This window comes from Pituophis catenifer, unplaced genomic scaffold, assembly GCF_029215685.1.
Source record: "Pituophis catenifer annectens isolate HBS135680 unplaced genomic scaffold, rPitCat1.0.hap2 SCAF_2, whole genome shotgun sequence".
NCBI classification, from domain to species: domain Eukaryota; kingdom Metazoa; phylum Chordata; class Lepidosauria; order Squamata; family Colubridae; genus Pituophis; species Pituophis catenifer.
The window spans coordinates 40,985,346-41,006,878 of record NW_027256882.1 but is presented as its reverse complement, the minus strand read 5'-3'; the positions used below and the strand labels follow the sequence as shown (position 1 = coordinate 41,006,878).

The 21,533-nt window shown below is 41.5% G+C and overlaps 1 protein-coding gene across 2 annotated transcripts; it reads left to right on the top strand.

The window, feature by feature from the left end:
- Positions 1–8,320: 8,320 nt before the first annotated feature.
- LOC139309414 (uncharacterized) lies at positions 8,321–19,405 on the top strand. 2 transcript variants are annotated; one of them, XM_070933479.1, is made up of 3 exons: positions 8,321–8,392; positions 15,940–16,251; positions 17,262–19,405. In XM_070933479.1, exons 1-3 carry the CDS (start codon positions 8,383–8,385, stop codon positions 18,191–18,193), a joined length of 1,254 nt encoding a protein of 417 aa, XP_070789580.1. In that variant the 5' UTR covers positions 8,321–8,382; the 3' UTR covers positions 18,194–19,405. The 2 variants fall into 2 exon arrangements, with proteins under 2 accessions (XP_070789580.1, XP_070789581.1); XM_070933480.1 differs by having other exon boundaries at positions 8,378–8,488.
- Positions 19,406–21,533: the final 2,128 nt, after the last annotated feature.

Genomic DNA, 21,533 nt, shown 5'->3' with positions numbered 1-21,533 from the left:
TTCCTTTTGTAGGCTAAACTACCTGAGGTTGCACTACTCCAGACAGACCGGGTCTGTAATTTGGGGGTCCTTATGGACTCGTGGCACCTGCTCAAAAACAAGTGACAGTCGTGGCTAAGAGGGTCATTGCACACTTAGATGGTGCACCATTGTGCCCATACCTAGACCAAGAGGCCCTGCTCACAGTAACTCAAATCCTTGTAATTTCTCATTTAGACCACTGTAACACACTCCACATGGGGCTGCCCCTGAAGATCACTCAGAAACTTCAACTGGTACAGAATGTGGCTGCATGGGTAGTAAATGGTGCCAGATACATGGCATGCATAATACCATTTTTGCCTGAGCTACATCGATTGCCAGTGTTTCTTGGTTCAAGGTGCTAGTGATTAGCTTTAAAGGCCTACATTGCTTGGTACTGGGGTACCTGAGGTATCACCTTTTTCCGAGAGTCTCTACCTGTTGAGCAGAATGGGCATACTGCAGATCCTGTCAGCCAAAGAGTGTCGGCTGATGGAGACTAGAAGATGGGCTTTTTCTACAGTGGCTCCTGTTCTATGGAACATCTTCCCTTCAGAGATTAAAATGGCGCCAATCCTGTTAGTCTTTCATAAATCCTAAAATCCTGACAATGTTCCTGAGCCTGGGGGCGCCAAATGTGTTAAGGGCCCCACCTCCTGGCTATATTGCTAACTGGCCAAGTATCTCGGCTGCTATATATATTTATGTTGGATGTTTCTCTTGTTTTCTTTTCTTTTTTTTATGTTTTTAGTATTTTAATTTTAATACATTTTTTGAATTGTAAACCATCCAGAATCATTGACTGAGATGAGTGGCTATAGAAATGGAATGGATGGATGAATTTTATTGAGAGGAGAGCAGTGGAATAAAACAAAAACTGTTGCTACAAATAACAATTTATAAATGTTCCTAATTTCCAACACAATAATATTTTCAGGGACTCATAAGTCAATTTAAAAGTAATGAATTTTGCATGGGAGCGTAAAGAAATTTCAGCTGCAGTCCTATTGATGCTTCTTTGGCATTAAAATCTATGGAACTCACTTGCATTTATTTCAGAGTAAATATGTTTTGTTTTAAACATAGAGCACTCATTTGGAGAAAACTGGTAGCACCAGATAAAGTAGAAAGTTGGAATTTATTTTTGCGCCCAAGTGATTTAAGTTCAAATCCCACTTCAGCAGCAGAATCACCAGATGATTGGTGTTTATTAACTCTCTTTTAGCCTCGGTTCCCCATCTGTAAAATGGAAATTAGAGTTTCTTATTCTGAAGATTTACCATTTAAAAATATTTTCTTTTGCCTAATCCAAAATCTGACACTACATTTCCCCAATCTATTATTTGAATTAAAACAAAATACAATTGTATTCAAATAACAGGGATTCCCCAACAAATATTATAATGGCCTGATATATATCATGCTAAGGCAGGGAGTGGCAACCTCCTGCAACACCTTGAACCATTTATCCAATTCCATTTTAGTCTAGTGGGTTGTGTGAACCCTGCCAATCAATACTATCCACTTAGTTGGAATATTCTTTGGTATATCCATCAGTTCCTAATGGTCATCTTATTCCCCACCTTCTAACATGATGCTGAAACAATAATGACAAACATCTGTGAACTGCAGAATTCACTGCAAGAGAATTATTTGACAAATCTGGAACTTCAAAATTCACATCAAATAAGATAGATAAGATATATGCATGCCTGCATCACAAAATAATAATTTCACCATCTGGAATTCAATTAAAAGACTTGTGTAAAAACAACTTAAATCATACTCTAATATTAACTATTGTTGAAGTCTGTGGACCACAATAAAGAATGAAACCACAATTGGAGTTAAAGATATCAGTGGTTTGTTTCCTTTAGTTGCTTTGGCTTGACTCAGTATTTTTACCTCATGCCTTCCAGAGGTGTTAGAATAGAATAGAAATAAAAATAGAAATAGAAATAGAAATAGAAATAGAAATAGAAATAGAAATAGAAATAGAAATAAATAGAATAGAATAGAATAGAATTTTTTATTGGCCAAGTGTGATTGGACACACAAGGAATTTGTCTTGGGGCATATGCTCTCAGTGTACATAAAAGAAAAGATACGTGGAATCTCTAATACCAAAAATGTGAATTTGACTTTGGAATTATGAACATTGACGCCAACCTCCTTGAGAGTTCCGGGTTGAGAAGAGCAGATGTATCCAAATTTGGCGCTTTTCTGTTAATTGTTTTTATCTCCAGAATTGATGAAAGGTTTCACCTGCTGAACAGTTAATGGTCAGGGCATTCTTGAACTATTCCTTCACAAAGGGTTTTCAAACTGTTGTTTGAGGGGGTGGGAGGAGAAAGACTTTTCCTGCCTGATAATACTGTAGCCCAAGTATGGAAAGATGGTGGACTGAGAAGATACTGAAATGAAAATAATCGTGCCTATCTTTCTTTCTTCATTTTAAACATGATAGAACAGCCATGTTAGTCTATAATGAAAAAAAAACAGAGTTTATGCCTTTTAGTAAAAAGTTGTTAGTTGGAAAGGCAGTATGTGGTTTTCCTTCCCCCTCCCAATTCTAGGAAAGCCCCTAGGGCCATAATATATGTTTTACTTTTTAAAATGCCTCTATATTGTTTCTCTTCCCGACCCTGAGTAAATCAACATATTATTTTCTAACGCTTTACGTCTGTATATAATCAACTAATAAACGAACAAACAAAGACAGGGTACTCAGCCCTCAATTGAAACCGAATTTCTCACGAAGTTGGGTAGAGGAAGGTTGCTGGAAGCTGATTGGTTACAAGACAAATCGGACCTGAGTGGAATCCACAAGTCGCGGTAATAGAATGAACGCATCTGAGTGGTGTATAAATGTTCCAGCCGTTAGCGACGCTGATTGCCGGTCGGATCTCTCTGCGTTAGTAAAATGGAAGGGGGGCGAGTGGCGTTGCAGCAAGAGATGGGGTCGAGGCCGGTGGAAAGTGCAATGACTCTGAAAGAAGATTTGCGAGTAGAATTGGGTGAGGGGGATTTCTAAGAGCTGGGTGTTTGTTTGTTTTTAATCGATAAAAGGGAGATCGTTATTTGCAGCGAGGAGAATGAAACTATGACACTTAAAAGCTTTAATTTCTAGAAAATAGATTTAAAATAGGAGCAGGCAAGGAAGTGTGTTGAGAACTCTGGGTGTGGTTTATTGGTAGACAGGTAAGGACAATTTGGGGTGGCTTTGTAATGAGAGAGAGGAACTGCACATGAGCAAAATGATCTGAGGGACAGTTTTATAATTTGGGGGGCAAGAGAGAGAGTAGGGTGTGAAGAGAAGTTATTTTGTAAAGGCTGATCCTCAACTTGCCTGCTTGTACATTGGTCCCCCTCAACTGGATGCCCTCCTGATTTGTGTTTCTATTCTGTATATTTAGCTTTAACCCCTGAAATTTTGCTTGTTATTTTAATTTTATGCCTCCAAAAGATAGGATGGGGGAAGGAAACACTGGTAGCTAAGTGTTTGTGACTGTGTTCACACAACACTAGCAGAAATTAGCCAATTTCATTTTTGTATCATGCAAACTCAAGCTGTATGATTAATAACTTCCATCGGTTGCATGAGCCTGGGAAGCTGGGCTAATTGAGTTAACCAGGGTTAAGCATCTACTGATATTTCCCAGGTGTATACAGTATAGCTGAATACATTCAGCCTGAGCTTATCCAATACAAAGGTGTATTCCAAGCCCATAGTAAGCTGAGAAACAGTTGCCCTCAGCTGTGATTCAGAAAGGCCACGAATCAAATTGCCCATTAAGAAAATCCACAGTTTTTTCAGGTGGCAAATGGGGGTGGGGGGCATGAAAAAAAAGTAATTTGTAATATTATACTAAAACTTGGTAAAAGGAAACTGGTTCCAGTAAAATGAGAACTAATGTCTTGTTAAACTCTGTTTGCTAAAGGCAGTGACAATCAAGAAGTACTGAATGAGATATCCCAACAAAGCCAACTACACCTGCTGCCTTCCCTCTACTTGAGGGCATCACCAATGAAAGCTACCCCTGATATCCAGCCAAGCAGTTGCCAGTGGTACCCAGAAGCCATGCAAGGTAAGTGACAAGATTCCACTGAACAATAAGGTGGAGCTCTGAGTTTGTTGTGTGCATCCTGACTCTTTCTCAGTCTGTTGTTATCTAGTCTGATATCCTAAGCTCACCTGGGATAATGGTAGTCCAATGCATTGGAAGGAAGCAGCGGATTCGGGAAGTGTGCTTTTCCTAGAAAACAAATCTGTGTAGATGGAGTGTACACTTTACACCAGGGGTGTCAAACTGGCGGCCCACGGGTTGGATGTGTCACACGTAGGCCACGCCCACCCCAGCTCTGAATGGGGGAAATGTCACATGACGGCAATGTGACATGGCGAGTTTGACACCTGCTCTACACAGAGTGCACTATCACTCTACACAAAGATTGCATCAACATCTAATCTACACAATATATATAATCAATATATTAATAATTTTAATATGTGATATGCATACAATTGCAATAACAGATTTACATACCACTTCATAGTGCTTTACAGCTCTGTCTAAGTGGTTTACAACTGTGGCAAAAAAAAGCTTATAAAATTGAGTGCAGCACACTTAACAACAGAAATTCTGGTTTTGTTGTGCTTACCTGTACTATAATGTTTCATTTGTGCTGCTCTAATATATAATAGATTTGTGTTTTAGGAAAGGATTTTTATTCATAATGATCTAAGGAAAAATGCTATCTAATGCCTCTAAAATCTCAAAAGATAAGTCTAAATGTTCTAATAACATTATTCATGATTTTTAAATGGGTCCATATTTGCCTTCACTAAAATCAGGGATACACTAGAGGATTTTTGAAAACCACAGCATCATGGAATTATATTTCAGGTTTCATTGTGGGTTTTTTGCCCTCAAGTTCATATTTTTTGTCAAAATAAGATTTTTATCACTTTTCTTGGATTTTTGCCCAATTATAAGCTGGTTTATATATTCCTGGGCTGAGATATGGCTTGTGAATCCAACAACAGTTATGAATTCGGTAAACTATGACTCACTAGCTAGGATTTATATAGTTGTGTGAACTTGCTAAGAATACTGACATGAAATCTACCTTTCCCAAACTGGTACTGCCCATATATGCTGGGGCTACAGCTCCCAAAATTCCCTGCCAAATTGCTTTAAAACCTACGTATAGTATTGGATTAAATTATTTGAGGGTAAAATGGAGCAAAGGGGAATAAGAAAAAACTAGGTACAAGCGACTTCTTGAAAGAAAAATGGTCATACTTATGTGTCTCTTGCCTTATGTAGACGCTATTCTGAAGAGTCAAGAAGCTCTGCGTATGGTGTTGACCAACCAGGCTAAATTAGAGAATCTTGTGGATCAGCTCCAGAACACCATGTCTTCTATTGAGGATCGAGTCCAAGCTATTGAACAAGAAATGAGTGTCTTTGCTCAGTTCAACAAAGAAATCGATCAACTTGGAGATGAAACTGACTTCAGTGAAATTGCTTTTTACCCAGGATGAAAGGGTGGTGAATCCAATTACCATCTCACCACCCTTTCACTGATCTGACTTTTAGCATGTCGTACACTGCAATAGAAACAAATGTGATATTTGGCCTGTATTGATACAATTGCTGCTGTTCCTAGAACCTGTTTAACAACTGTTTTAAATTGGCTTACAGAGAATTCTTCTCTCCTGAATCAAAATGTGATTTCTTCTAAGATACAATTAGCCTTGGTCTAGTCCACTGTTTCAGAACCTCAGCAACTTAGATATGTAGATTTCTACTCCTAGAATTCTCCCAGTTGTAAGAGTTGAAATCCATGCATCCTAATGTTTCTGAGGTGAGAAGCATTAACAAGTTACTGGTACTTAAAAAAGCCTCTCATCTACATTATATGTAGTTCATAATCCTCAGCTTTCTGAATGTTTGTTCTGAGGGAGGCCTAAACTGTTTCCTCTTGAGAAACAGCTTTAAAAATGCTATGCAAGAATCTTTTCTTTTCCTCCCTTAAGTAGCACATAAAACGTTTTTTAACATCTGGAAAATTGGTCAGATATGAGCCAAATGAGAAATTCAGAACTGCCTTTTATTCTGTCCCCATTTCAGCTATGCTAGCTCACATACATGGCACCACTAGTTAATTTCTAGTGTTAATTAGCGGGGAAATGCTTCCTTGGCCACATTTCAACTGTGAAACAATATTGATGTTGAATTCTGGTGGTGGGTTTCATGTAATCTTATCCAGAATGGTTATCTGACACGTTCTGTGGTAGTACCATAACTCTTTTGCCACACCAAATCCCCAAATTGCTTTACTTGGGATACAGTCTTGTAAAGGGCAGTCTGCTGTGGAAAAATAGGCTCTAAATGAACACTGAATTAAATATATGCTGTCAGAGGTGATGGTTCCAATTTATGGGTAGTTCTGTGAATGTACTTTGACATTAAACACAATGGAATGACATTTATGGTGTAACTAATATTGCTGCCGTTGTTTTGGAAGTTTTCTTTCAGAGGTATTGGTCCAAACTCTTTAAAAAGGCCCCCTTTTCCCAATCTAGACAGGAAAGAAAAAACAATACAACCACATCTATTTCCGTCTGTGTTCTATAGGAAGAGTTAGAGCAAACAATCTTTCCAAAGGTTTAATTCCAATAGAACTGACCTAAAAACCAAATTGTCCATATCCAGTCCCTGTTGATTTAACAAAACCGCCAGTTCTGGGTTTGAATATTTTGAATATCTGAATATTTTTCCCATGTCAGTCTGGATAGCTGGAAAAATCTACCTAGGTTGAAAATAGGATATTTGACAAAAGTTGATGGACTAATGGACATATGGGCTCTCTCAGGCTATCCAGGTTTTAGCTCTCAGGGATTATTATACTTCTCATGATGTCCTCCTCCTCCATACTCAAATTGAAGGCAGAAAACTGCCTTTCCAGGAGCTACAAAATTTTTCTTCAGAGATTACACAAAATAGTTGCTTGCTGGAATGACAGCTGTGTTCCCACTGTGGGTTGCAGCAGGATTTTCCATTCTCACCTTCTGCTTTTCCATTCTCCCAACATTTAGGGAGCGTTCTTAGTTACTGAATGTGCTCAGTTTTCAGCCCCGCTAGCTCACATACATAACACCGTTTTAATTCTAGTGCTAATTTGGGGGAAGTGCTTCCTTATTTATTTATTTATTTATTGCGATTTATATGCCGATTTATATTCCTTGATCAGATTTCAACTGTGAACAATATTAAATCTTGAATTCTAGTAGTGGGCTTGATGTAATCCTAAAGAAGAAGAAAAAAAGCAGATTGCGTATTTGAATGTTGTATGTGGCTGGGTGTCACTGCGTACTAGTTGGGAGGCTAATGTTGTTTAATATTTTGACGGATTTTGTAATTATTGTTGCATACCGCTGCTGAGATTCATTTGAGGCGGCTTATACGTTTAACCAAAGAATGTTACTGATGATGTTAACTTAGTTTGGGCAATGAAACATCTGCAAGACAAACAAGCTCAGAAAACACCAAGGACCTCTCATTTCAACCCTAAACTACAACTATCCTTCTTTATGGAAAGAAGCAAGCCCGTTTGGTATAAAAGCGGCGAGGGGCGTCACTATAACCCCCTCAGCCTGCGAAGCCGTCTCGCCTGTGCGCAGACACCTGGCCCTTAGGTGCCGGACCTGAAAGGCACCTCCGATCTGATCTAGCTCCTCGCCATTGGCCACGAGGAGTTCCGCGCCCAAAACATTGTCTCAAGTCAGTGTACGTCGCTTTCGGAAAAGTGTTCCATCGAAGAGAAGCCGAGAAGGGCTCCCCATTGGCATTGTTGGGGCGCAGTCTGGTAACTCCTGTTTCCAGTGCTGTGGAGTCGGAGTCGAGGAGTCGGAGTCGGAGGAAATTTTGGGTACCTGGAGTTGGAGTCGGAGTCGGAAGTACAAAAAACTGAGGAGTTGGAGTCGGAGTCGAAACATTTATCTCCCGACTCCACAGCCCTGCCTGTTTCGCACCGATTGTCAGATGGGGAAGACAGACTCAAATCTGCTTCTCTTTTCGCTTTCCTCCCGCATCTTTCCTCCCTAGCCAGCGGCTTTGTTAACTTTGGATATTGAGCGGTTCCATCAGCCAAAGAAGGGGGAAATCGGGTCGAAGAAGAGTAGAATAAAGAAGCTGAGGCTCATCCAAAGTTCTTGGAAGCGGCGCAGTTTACCTTAAACCTCCCCCCCCCACCCTGTTGGAAGGAAAAAGAAGCCTTTCCCTTTAAGGATTGTTGGAAGGCAGAGCTTTCCCTTCTTGAATTCAAAACTCAGGGCTGGGAGATAACTTCGAAATGATTGGAGGTCAGCTGCTTGAGAGCAGAATTAGTTTATTGTTTATAGGAAGGCAGGCATGAAACAAATACAAGCACAGCGTTCCGAGGCTAGCCTGTTTGAGCTGTAAGAAAAACCCCTTTTTTATATCCTAAAAGGTCTTTTGATTTTTCTATGTGACCCTTTAAAGTCTTTTGAAATTCTTTTGATTTGGCATGTGAATCCTTTGATTTGTGTGTGTGTGATTATTTTATGGTGTTTAAATCCTGTTTTTTTTTTTTTTTTTGTGATTGGGTTCTTACGTCCTGGATCTGGCAAATAAGTGGTTGTTTTATAGTCCACTCTCTATTTTTTGTTTTTCCTAGCCCTTTGTAGTTGTTCCTTCCCTATAATTATTCAGTTTGCTATTTCTGTGTTTTAGTGAATATCTCCTTTTCTCATGTGTTTAAACTACTTTGGCTTGATTTCTTTTCCCTTTTGGGTGTTTGTTTTTCTTTCCTGTGTCCCATATCTGTTTGGATGTCGCAGGCCCCTGTAATTTTTTTCCTTCCTTTGTTGTGGAAAATAGGGTGGCTTCAGCTTCTTAATGGCCCATTGATAAAGGTGGGGGCTAAAACTCTGCCTGAGTTTCTGCTTATTTTCTTTTAGGGGAATTTCCCTGCTCTTTTAATATTGAGCTTCTCATATCTTCCAACACTCCCTAGCCAGCGGTTTTGTTAACTTTGGATATTGAGCCGTTCCATCAGCCAAAGAAAGGGGAAATCTGGTCTCTGTTGAAGAACAGTAGAATAAAGAAGCTGAGGCTCATCGTTTCCCTTCCAAAGTTCTTGGAAGCTGCGCAGTTTACTTTAAACCCCCCCCTCCTCAATTTCATTTGGTTTAGAGAGAGGCGCCTTCCTTTCTCCTGGCAAATCGGTGTTTTAGGATTTGGTTTAGTCGCGCTCCTAATGGGCGTATTTGTTCCTAGTAAAATGGCGTCGGTGAGCCCTCCCCATCATAGTAATGCACGACCTTTAGAAGACTACTCAAATTTCTGAATTTATTAACACGGGGTGTCTTTCCTTACCCACGTTGGACGGGGGCGCTCATTGAGGGAACTGCTAAAGAAATGCGAGGCGTTCGCACACGCCTGAGTTAGATTCCCAAAGAAATGCAAGGAATCTTGACTGGCTTTCCCCAAACAACTCACATTACTGGTCTTCTTTGTAAGAGATTTCACAAGCAGATTTTCAGCCAACAGGAGGATTTTATTTACTTACTTATTTTTGCTTAATCCTTTTAGCTGATAACAAGGGGTGGTGGTGTGTTTGGGAGAATGGACAAGTTTCGTTTTCCATTTCCATTTCCATTTCATCATTTCTGGTGAGGTTTGGGAAATGGCCTGCCTATCAGCTGCCTGAAGAGCTCTCAAGGGGGAGGAGAATTATCCTGCTCCTCGATTACAAATCTCTGTGGATCTGTGGTAGCACATTGTGCAGAGAGCAGACACCTGAGCAGTTTGCAAATCCGGTGCCTTTTTGCCATTATCTTGGCCAAGTCCTTCAAAGCGGGCAAGGGGTGGCCAGGTTAGGGAAGGCTGTTCTGCAACATGGAGGCCAAAGGTGAGTGATTGATTCCTTCCCTTTGCTCATCAAAATTGAAAACTACCCTGGTGATTTGCAGATTAATTTACTATTGACTGTTTTGACTGATTATGTACCATGAAGTTATCTGCTCCCTAGCAGTCACCTAGATGGCTCTCCATGATGATCTGCCCCGCACTTGTTCTCCCAACTGTAGACACATTGCCACTGTTAATTGAGTGCATATGCCTTGCTGCTGGTCTTTCTCTTGGCTTTCCTTCCACATTCCCAGCATTACAAGCTTTTCTAGAGAGTTGAGTCTTCACATCGTGTGTCCAAAAGAGGTTAATTTGAGCCTGGTCATTTGTGTCTCAAATGAGAACTCTGGGCTGATTTGTTGGTTGATCCATTGGCTGGTTTTCCTGGCTATCCAGGGTACTCTCAGAAGTCTTCTCCAACATAAAGTTCAAAGGCCTCAATATTCTTCCTATCCTGCTTCTTAAAAGTCCAACTTTTGCTTCTATAGTTGTCACAGGGAATACCATGGCTTGAACGATTCTGATGAACAGTTGGAAGGGACTTCTAGTCCAACCTCATGCTTAAGCAGGAGATCTTATACCATTTTAGACAAGTGGTTCTCCAATCTCTTAAACCCTCCAGTGATGGAGCATTCACAACTTCTGGAGGCAAGTCGTTCTCCTGATTAATTGTTCTAACTGTCATGAAATTTCTTAGTTTCTAGGTTGGTTCTTTCCTTGATCAGTTTCCATCCATTGCTTCTTGTCCTGCCTTCAGGTGCTTTGGAGAATAGCTTGACTCCCTCTTCTTTGTGGCAGCCCCTGAGATACTGGAAGAATGCTATCATGTCTCCCCTAGTCCTCTTTTTCATTAAAAACATACCCAGTTCCTGGAACTGTTCTTCATATGTTTTAGCCTCCAGTCTCCTAACCATCTTTGTTGTTCTTCTCTGCACTCTTTCTAGAGTCTCAACATCTTTTTTATATTGTGGTAACCAAAGTATAATCTTAGAAGTCTTTTTTAACTGCATTTTACTGGATTCCTAGTAGCATTAGAGCAGTGCCTTATTCTCCCCGCCCCAGGCAGGGTCTACATCTTTCATATTTGGGAAAGAAGTTAGAGAAATTGTTTCATATCCTTGGAAACAAGGCTGTGCCAACTCTCTATTGTCCTCTTTCTTTTCAGCTGACACTGCCCCTCTTTTAATAGCAGTGGCTGCAGATGGTGTGCTCTTATGGTTATGAATGATACTTCTGCTCCTGTTACTGGCATTGTTGTAATGACCTATGACCATGATGGTGAACTTATGACACGTGTACCAGAGGTGGCACACAGAGCCCTCTCTGTGGGCATGCACGCCATCGCCAGCTGCTCTTTTGAGTTCCAGCGCACGCATGCGTGCTGGGTAGCTGGTCTTAATGCGCACACTCCAGTGCTGAAAAGGTTAGCCATCAATGACCTATGACATTTCACAATTTTGATAACTTTTTCACATACAAGGTGGTCCTCACGTTGGAACGTCTTAACAGCGCTGAACAAGTGGGACTTAAGATGGTCCTCGAACTTGTGACCATTGTAGTGTCCCCTGCAGTCATGTGATTGCACTTTGGGTGTTTGGCAGCAGGTGCAAAATTACAGCAGTCACAATGATCCGTGATCACGTGATTGCCATTTGCAACCTTCATTTTGGCTACCATCAAGCAATGTCAATGGGGAAGCCTGCAGAATGGCACACGTCACAGTCATGTGGCTTCCCGTTTAACAACCATGTATGATTTGTTTAATGACCACAACGGTCATTGCTATAAATCGCAGTCACATAATTTTTCGATTTGCAACCAAGTCATTTAGAGATGGAGTTGCTGATCTCAACTGTGGTCAATAAATGAGAACTTCCCTGCAATAGCTCACATGAGAAATATGTATTGCTGGGACGATGCAAGTATAATAGTATCATTAATTAAATGCTTAATCGGTGCAGGTGAACATGGGAGAATAGCAATAAAACTTAGACTTATATACAGCTTTACAGTGCTTTACAGCTGTCACTAAGCAGTTTATAGAGCCAGCATATTGCCCCCAATAATTTGTGGGGCAAATGGGGCACACAGAGGTAGCGATAGGTGGCAGCACCAATGGGCGGCAGCGATCCCCGCAGCCTGGAACAGCTGATAGGCAGTATTCCGGGGGGGCAAATCCAACCGCCAATCAGCTGCTTGTGCTAAATCAGGCTGTACTTTAAGATGACTAGGCTGTTTGCTGTTTGCTGCAAGGAGGCAAATTGCTGAGAAGCAGAGGCAGATTTTTTTTCATGTTTTCCTCCCCAAAAGCTAGGTACGTCTTATACTTCAGAGCGTTTTACAGTCCGAAAAATACGTTAAACCAGAGACATTCCTGTTAGGGATATTTACAGAAAAATATAAGAAGGAAATAAAATACTTGATATTACACATTTTAACAGCCGCTCGCATAGTTTATGCCCAGAATTGGAAAAAGGAAATGATACCTACAGATGAAGAGTTAATAAAAAAAATCTTGGAATGTGCCGAGATGGATAGATTAACAAAAGAACTTAAAGAAAAGGAGGACACAGAATATTACATGATTTGGCATAAATGGTACAAGTGGTTGGAGGAAAGGAAAAATAAGGAAGAAAAATAGGGGGAATTGATAGAAACATTAAAAACTAATGAAAGAATTTGTTTAAGCTTTAGAATTAAGAAATTGTTATGAATGACGAGAAATATATTGTAAATAAAATGAAGGGGACAAGTAGTAAATTGGTGGCGCAGCAGACTAAAGTGCTGTTAACTAGCACCAGCTGCCTGCAATTACTGCAAGTTCAAATCTCACCAGGCTCAAGGTTGACTCAGCCTTCCATCCTTTCGAGGTAGGTAAAATGAGGACCCGGTTTGTGGGGGCAATAAGCTGACTTTGTACAAAAAAAGAACACCGCTTAGGGGGGGCCCGAAAGCTCTACTAAGCAGGTATATACAAAAGTATGAAGGCTATTGCTTAACGCATTGTAAGCCGCCCTGAATCTCCGGAAAAGGGTGGCCTATAAATTGAACCAATAAATAAATAAATAAATTGGAATAATACAAAGAGAAATAAGGGGAAATTGTGTATAACAAAGTAAAACCATCACGAATTAGCTGTAAAAAGAGTATTTATATATATATATATGTCGTATGTCTTGTATTGTTGTTTTATGTTATAATAAAATAAAAGAAGGGAAAAAAAGAAAAATAAGGTATATTATTTTATTTAGTTTCCTAGTATGATTTATGTTGATTGCTTATTTTGGAGGCCAAAATAATTAAAAATGTAAATATAGTTTCTGGGAAATACACGTTATACGCCGTGTTTTTCGGCGTATAAGACACACCTGACTATAAGACGCACCTAGATTTTAGAGGAGGAAAACAAGGGGAAAAAATATTCTGAATCAAATGGTGTAGTAATATATTTAATAAAATATAGCAGAATAATTTTTACAACCATGTAAAGTCAACAGAACCATCATCACTGTCATTAACAAATGAGAGACTTTAAGGTTCAAGCACTCTTCTGATTTTCTGGAAACCCCAAGAACTCATCATAACTAGTGTCATAATTTAGGAAGCTCAGTTGTTCACAATCACTGATACCACTTTCTTTGCTACCTTAATATATGATACCATCTTCAGTTCCATCTAAGGCATTGCTAATGCCACATTTTTTGAATCACCGTGTAACAATTTCGTGATTCACTGAGTGCCATGATGTTTTCACCCATTCACAAACTTGAGTGACAGTGGGGCCTCCTTATTCATCCAGTAGGTGTCAGATCATGATTACCAGCAGCCATCCATTTGTTCCACTCTTCTCGCATGTAGGCTTTGAATGGTTTGTTGATGGAAACTTCAAGAGGTTGAAACTGGCTGGTAAAGACCCTCAGGAATTATGGCTAGATAAGTCTTCATTTCTTTGAATCTTTACTTTGTGGTTTCACTAATATGTGCTCTAAATTGGTTTGAGCACTAATAAAGCAGGTTTTTTTAGAAGTCCTCCAGGACGTTGGGACCACACTTTTTGAATCTATACTCATATTCCATTTTCGTCTGTCCATCCTTTCTCGTGGACATGGACAACACCACCTCTTGGAATCACTTCTTTTGGGAAGGTTTTCCTTTTGAATATTAACATTGGTGGCAATTTGGTGCCGTCTGCACAGCAGGACAACACAACCGTGTAATGTGTTTTCTCATGTCCTGAAGTTTTCATGCTTATGCTTTTGGCACCTTTCAGGACCAGTCTGATTAGAAGGCACATCAAAGGTTAGCGGGACTTCATCCATATTCCCAATCTGGCCAATTTCAAAATTATTTTTCTTCCTGGAATCTATCACAAAATGTATGAAAAGACAGAATCTTAGATTCACTCTCTTTTGGCATTTTTTGCACAATTCTAGTTTTGGTGCGCATAGCAAGGCCACATCGCCTCATAAATCTGAAGCACCATGATGGTGATCCAATAAAATCCCGAATGCCTTTCTGTGCAGCAATGTGTTTGGCTTCATATATCACCATTTTTGTGGAAACTGTGAAGCCACTGTTCCAGTGATGTGTGATCCAGTCTTTCATGTCCACCTTTAACTGGCCACTTTGCAGGAAGCCCACTAAAGTTGTGCTTGCTTTTATCCTTCACTTTTTGCAGCTGATCCACCTGTTTTCCCCACTCTCTTACCATTTTTTCAGTTGGAGGTGGTCCAAAATGTTTCTCTGCTGCTCTGTTTCCATGTTCCTCAACATATTTCACGACTTCCAGCTTAAAAGAGATTTTATACGCTTGTCTTTTTCGCTTTGACATCTTTGTACCGGTATGTACAATGATCCCAGATCTCCGTACGTTCCATCATGCACTGAAGACCTTTCTGTTTCACCAAGCCGGGCTGGCATAAATTTTCAAATTGTCTAAATTCTATGCTGAGGATCTTAACTGATGAGCCAAATTGGTTTAATTATTTTAAATTGTTTTTATTTCACATTATATGTATGTTATTCTGACTGTTCACCGCCCTGAGTCCTTCAGGAGAAGGGCGGCATAAAAATAAAATTAAATAAATAAATAAATAAATAAATAAATAAATAAATAAATAAATAAATAAATAATAATGTAGCATCAGGAGGTACCATAGTATTTTTCTGCACGAAAAAACAATAATGTGTCCTTTATAACAGTACAGAGCACTGTAGCTAAAACCATGTTCATACATTCATACACAAAATACCGGTATACCGTATACAGTACATGCAACACTGGCTCATTACGCCCCTGCCCCAGGGGTGAAATGTAAAATTTGTTACTACCGGTTCTGTGGGCATGGCTTGGTGGTGGTGGTGGTAATGTAACTGGGTGGGCGTGGCCAATTTTTTTTTTAAACTTTTCAAAGCATTTTTTCTAATGCTTTGAAAAGCCTCTGCCAATCAGGCAACTCAGCTGGGATCATCAGAGACTTTTCAAAGCATTTTTTTTTACCACCTCTTCGGCCAAGAGGTTGCAGGAAAAAATGCTTTGAAAAGCCTCTGACGATCCCAGCTGAGCCGTGCGATCATCAGAGGCTTTTTTTTTTAACTTTTAAAAGCATTTTTTCGTGGGAAGAGGTTGTAGAAAAAATGCTTTTAAAAGTAAAAAAAAAAAAAAACCCTCTGATGATTGTGCGGCTCAGCTGGGCATGGGGGGGGCAGGGATTTTTGCTACCGGTTCTCCGAACCACCCGCTGCCATCGCTACCGGATCGGGCGATCCGGTCCGAACCAGAAGCATTTCACCCCTGCCCTGCCCTGCCCTAAACTAAGAATAGCAAGCTGAGAATTTTAGGACATTGGTGATTCACCCTAACCCTTTACAAAGACAAACAGGCACTAAGCCTAACCCTAACCCCTTAACCCTAACCCTTGCCTGCCTTCTCCGGCGCTAGAAGCCAAGCCATACCTCTCTCTGTCTCGGCTCACAGTCTACGCAGTCCAGGAGGTGCGGCAGGCCCAGCGATGCAATGGGGCAGCAGGTCCAGCAGTGATGCGATGGTGTGGCAGGTCCAGAGGCAGGGCGGCAGGTCTGGCAGTGAGCGGGGCGGCAGATCCAGAGGTCTGGCGGCGAAGCGGCAGGGCGGCAGGTCCAGCGGTGATGCGATGGGGCAGCAGCAGTGCGATGGGACAGCAGGTCTGGCAGCGAGGTGGCAGGTCCAGCAGGGCGGCAGGCCCGGCGGCAAGGTGGCAGGCCCGACGGCAGGCCCGGCAGGAATGCAAAGTGGGCAGCAGGTCTGGCGGTGAGTGGAACAGCAGGTCTGGAGGTTTGGTGGCTGTGCGGCAGGCCCAGTGATGGGGCAGCAGGTTGTCCTTGGCTAACTGCTCAACTGGTAGAATCAGCCGATTCTCCTCAATTTAACAAGCGGTTCTGCTGAACTGTTTGAATCCCACCTCTCCGATTGGCGATAGGAGAATACTGCCAATCAGCTGCCTGTTGCTGTTGCCACCATTGCCACTGAATCAACTCCCTACCCCCTCCCCTCAGGTATGGCTGATGTAACATTCGGCGTGTAAAACACACCCAGTTTTTCACCCTCTTTTATGGGGTGGGTGGGGGAAAGTGCGTCTTATACTCCCCAAAATACGGTATATATGCAGGTAGTCCTTATGATCACTCATTTAACAAACAGTGATCATTTAACATGATGTTAACGTGACAACAGGTCCTCACACTTTTGACTTTCACAGTGTCCCCATGGTCAAAATTCGGGCTCTTGGCAACCAGCAAGTATTTATGCTTGTTGCGGTGTCTTTAAGTCATGTGTTATTGCCATTTGTGGCCTTCTCAGGTGGCTTATGGCAAGCGAACTCAATGGGGAAAGCTGGATTCACTTAATGACAATGGGGATTCATTTAATGACTGGTGATTCACTTAACGACCAACAGCAAAGTGGATCATAACATTGAGCCCACCTTATTTAATGACTGCATCCAGTAGTGTTGAAAGTTCCAGTTCCCTTTGTGGTCATAATCAAGGACTACCTATAAAGCATCTGACCAAGCTGTTTTTTAATTTGTGTTTGGTAATGGGATAAACTAAAGAACGAGGAGTTAGCTACCTTCTCAGATAAGGGGCAGCTTGACCTCGTGAGGCTGGGCAATCTTAACAAAATCTTCACCCCTTTAAAAGGTCAAAGAAAACCATTTAGAGGCTTTGCCAGTACTGTGGCAGTTACGGCAATATTTTGGGTCCCGTTTTGTGGCTTAAAACGGGTCCCTAATTCCAAACTCTTTTTTTTTTCCTTGACAGCTTTTGCCACTATGAAAGAGGACAATAATTTTCCTAAACTTTTTCTGATTGACGAAGAAGCTAATGAGTTCAAACTGGTTTATAGATCTTTCTACCCGAAGAAAGTCTGGGGGCTCTTCTTACAACAATCCACAATGTTGGGGCGTAACATAAAGAGTGGCATCAAAAATACTGTGTCCCGCGTCTTCCACAGGTACCCACTGACTCTGCCTTCCATCAAAAGGGTCATCTTGGCTTTCATCCTGTTTTTTTTGTTTTTTTCATTATTTTTATTATTGAAGGAAAATAGGCTAGTTGCAAAGTATCCATTTGGGTACCCCAAGACCACCATTGTCCCTATTAAAGAAGCGGTCCCTAAAAATCTCACTGTGACAAACCTGCTGGAAGCCCGGAAATCCGAGCCATTTTGCGAGGCCATGGAAAATTGCTTCGACACAGCCATCAAGGAATTCACATTGGAGCCACAGATGGTAAAGGAGAATGCCAAGATGATCCTTGAGTGTAACGGAACGAGGAAGGAGTTTGTGTCAGGGAAAGGAGAAAACTATATTGAGGTGTTCTGGGTGGACGGCCAAACACATTACACGGTCAAAGAAGCCAATTCACAAGTCTATGTAGCAAGGCTGAGGCGCCAGTCTTTACCACTCAGCCTTGCCAACATCTTGAATGTCGACCAACAGCTGGCCTCCCTTGAAGGATCAGAGGAGCTGCGGCAGTGCCTAAATGAGATAATAGAGGAATTTCCCAAGGAACCGCATACTGTGCAGGACAATGCTGTGTTGGAGGTCTCATGCGGAGGGAGTAATGTGACATTCCGCTCGGGAGATGGAAAGAATGAAATCAACGTATACAAAGATACGCAGGGGAAGATTGTATTTAATGTAAAAGGTAGAGGATGGGCTTGGTGGGCCCGATTATTTGTAAAGCACTAAGTTAAGGAATGATATCAAAGAAGACAGTGTGGGTGGAAGCTCTGTGGTTCTGCTGTAGAGGCAAATGATTTACAAGTAGTCCTTGACTTATGACCACAATTGAGGCCAAAATTGCTGTCACTAAGCAAGACAGTTGTGAAATGAGTTTTGCCCCACTTGATGACCTTTATGAGTTGTTAAGTGAATTACTGCAGTTGTTACTGTGTTTCCCCGAAAATAAGACCCTGTTCTTATTTTCTTTCGACCTCCGAAATAAGTGCTAGGCCTTATTTTCAGGGATGTCTTAATTTCCCCCCCTACCCTTGTTTGTTGTGCTGATGCATGCACGAGTGGCATCCCCAGTGTGACGAGCCTCATGGCGTCCTGCCATGAGTAGCTGCATTGGCGCGATGAACCTTGTAGAACGCCGCGGCAGTGCCACCATTCATGCGCAACAACACAAGTGGCTTCACCGGTGCGACGAGCCTTCCAAAGACCCATTTCTGGCGGACTTTGAGGGAGAGAAACAAGCCAGGGTCTCTGATGCATCTGCTTTCCTTGCTCCACCACCACCCACCCGCGCTTGATTTTTAAGTCTGCACCTCACCCCACCTCGTACAATCAGATGATGGGTGGAGCTTAACTAGCCTTTAGTTTTGGGGTGGGGTTAATTTTAGGCGCAGGTGTGAAAATCGGGCTAGGGCATGTTTTGGGGGTATGTCATATTTGGAGAAACATGGTAATAATACAGTTAAATAAATCTGGCTTCCCCATTGACAAAAGGTCACAAAAGGTGACACTGCAACCGTCAGAAATGCACACCAGTTGCCAAGCGTCCAGATTTTTATTGCATGACCACGGGGATGCTTCAATGGTCGTGTGGAAAACAGTCCATAAGTCACTTTTTTTCCCCACTTGCCATTGTAACTGAACGGTCACTAAATGAATGTTTTTAAGTCAAAGACTACCTGTATTATAAACAGAAGCATCTTCTCATTTATACTTTCCCACATGCAGAATTACTGGGATCCTATCAGTGTACTGGGCCTATTGATCGTTTGGCTGCTGATAGATTATTACTTGTTTTATATAATCAGAATGCTTGATCAGCTCACAATTCCAGAATTTCTTCACTCAGTAAACAGCTGTAGATAAATCATAAACTCCACATAAAAAAAAATAATTAATGGTCAGAATCTTGCAGGGCAATCACTATCTCCAAGAATCCATCAATGCTGTATTTTCTATATTGTATTCTTCTCTTTTTAATGATTGCTTAAATAAAAGTTTTAAATTGTTAACTGGGTATTCTGTTCCTTCTATGATATCCTTGGCTTCTAAACACCCTCTTTCTGTTAGGATATGTTTTGGATACAGTTCCCACAATATTTGTATTACAATGAAGATAAAAAGGAGACAAGATGTTTTTATTCCCTGTCTCAGCTTTCTCACAGCCAAGGGTTTGGCAGTGATATTTAGTGGTCCAAGGTGTCAGATGGGGGAGAAAAGTCTTCTCCAAAAAGATGCTTTGTCTTAGCCACCAGGAAGTTGTTAATGATGTGAGCCTATGAAGACTTCAGAGAGCATTTTAGACAAAAATCTGATAGAAATAGGTCCAGAAGATTATTAATAGGAAGGTTTAAGTGGGAACACTGTATAGGTAGCCCTCAAATTACAAACACAATTGAGCCCAAAATTTCTGTCTGCTAAGTGAGGCAGTGAGTTTTATCCCATTTTATCTGTCTTGCCACCGTTGTTAAGCAAATCACTGCAGTTGTTAAGTTAGTAACACAGTTGTTAAATAAATCTGGCTTCCCCATTGACTTCGCTTGTCAGAAGGTCACAAAAGGGGATCACGTGACCTCGAGACACTGCACCCATCATAAATATGAGTCTGTTGCCAAGCCTATGAAGTTTGATCACATGACTGTAGGGATGCTGCAACGGTCATGTGAAAAAGTCATATGTCACTTTTCTCAGGGCCATTGGTAATTTTGAACAGTCACTAAATGAACTTGTAAGTCGAGGATTACTTCTACTGTAGATGAAAACAGGAGAAGAGGCACTGGGTAGAAATTAGACCAAGCAAAGGGAACACTTTCTCAACAGCATCTACCACTTCTGCTAAGGCAAGAGAAAATTTACATTTTTGTACACTGTAGCTTGATTCAGAAACGCCAGAAAGCTAACACTAGAATTGGAGCTTGAATCAACTAAATACTTTCTACAAATGCTCTGTCTTACACATTGGCAAAAAAAATCAAAACATAAAATACAAATTAGATGGACATGACCTTGTAGATGACCCTCACTCTGTCAAGGACCTTGGAGTACTCATTTCTAAAGAGCTAAGTGCCCGAGCCCACTGTAACAACATTGCCAAAAAGGCATTAAGAGTTGTTAACCTAATCTTGTGTAGCTTCTTCTCTGGTAATGTACTAATTAGAGCAGTGATGGCTAACCTTGCCATTGCGTGCCAAAAGTGGGGGGGGAGCGTGGGGGGTTGAGCGTGCACGTGCCCACACCAATAATTCAATGTGCCCGTGCATGCATGTGTGACCCTCCTGCGCTCCCCCTATTTTTGGCACGTGATGGCCCGGTGGGCCCGGTAGGCCTGTTTTTGCCCTCCCCAGGCTCCAGAGACTTTCTAGGAACCTGGGGAGGGCAAAAATGGCCTTCCCCACCCTCCCAGAGGGCAGAAATGGCCCATTTCCCGATTTCTGGTGGGCCCAAAAGGCCTGAAAATCAGCTGGCTGGTGTACACATGCACGCTGGAGCTGAGCTAGGGCAACACGTGCCCACAGATATGGCTACGTGTGCCACCTGTGGCACGCGTGCCATAGGTTCGCCATCACGGAACTAGAGCATACAAAACATTTGCTAGACCAATTCTTCAATACAGCTCATCTGTCTGGAACCCACACTGCATATCGGACATAAATACAATCAAGAGAGTCCAGAGATATTTTACGAGAAGAGTCCTCCATTCCTCTAACCCAGGGGTGGGTAACTATGGCCCTTTTATGACTTGTGGACTTCCATGTTAGCTCAGGAATTCTGGGAATTGAAGTCCACAAGTCCTAAGAGGGCCATAGTTGCCCACCTCTGCTCTAACCGCAATAAAATACCTTATGCCACCAGACTCCAAATTTTGGGCTTAGACAACTTAGAACTACCCCGACTTCAGTCTGACCTAAGCATACTACATAAAATTATCTGCCACAATGTCCTTCCTGTCAATGACTACTTCAGCTTCAACCACAACAACGAGCAAATAATAGATACAAACTCAAGGTAAACCGTTCCAAAATTGATTGCAGAAAATATGACTTCAGTAACAGAGTGGTCAATACCTGGAATG

What these genes read in the sequence shown, in the direction of transcription:
- LOC139309414 (XM_070933479.1), top strand. An exon ending in AGTGGGCAGCAGGTCTGGCG is followed by an intron (nt 16,252 to 17,261) that starts GTGAGTGGAACA and finishes TTTCCTTGACAG; the next exon opens with CTTTTGCCACTATGAAAGAG.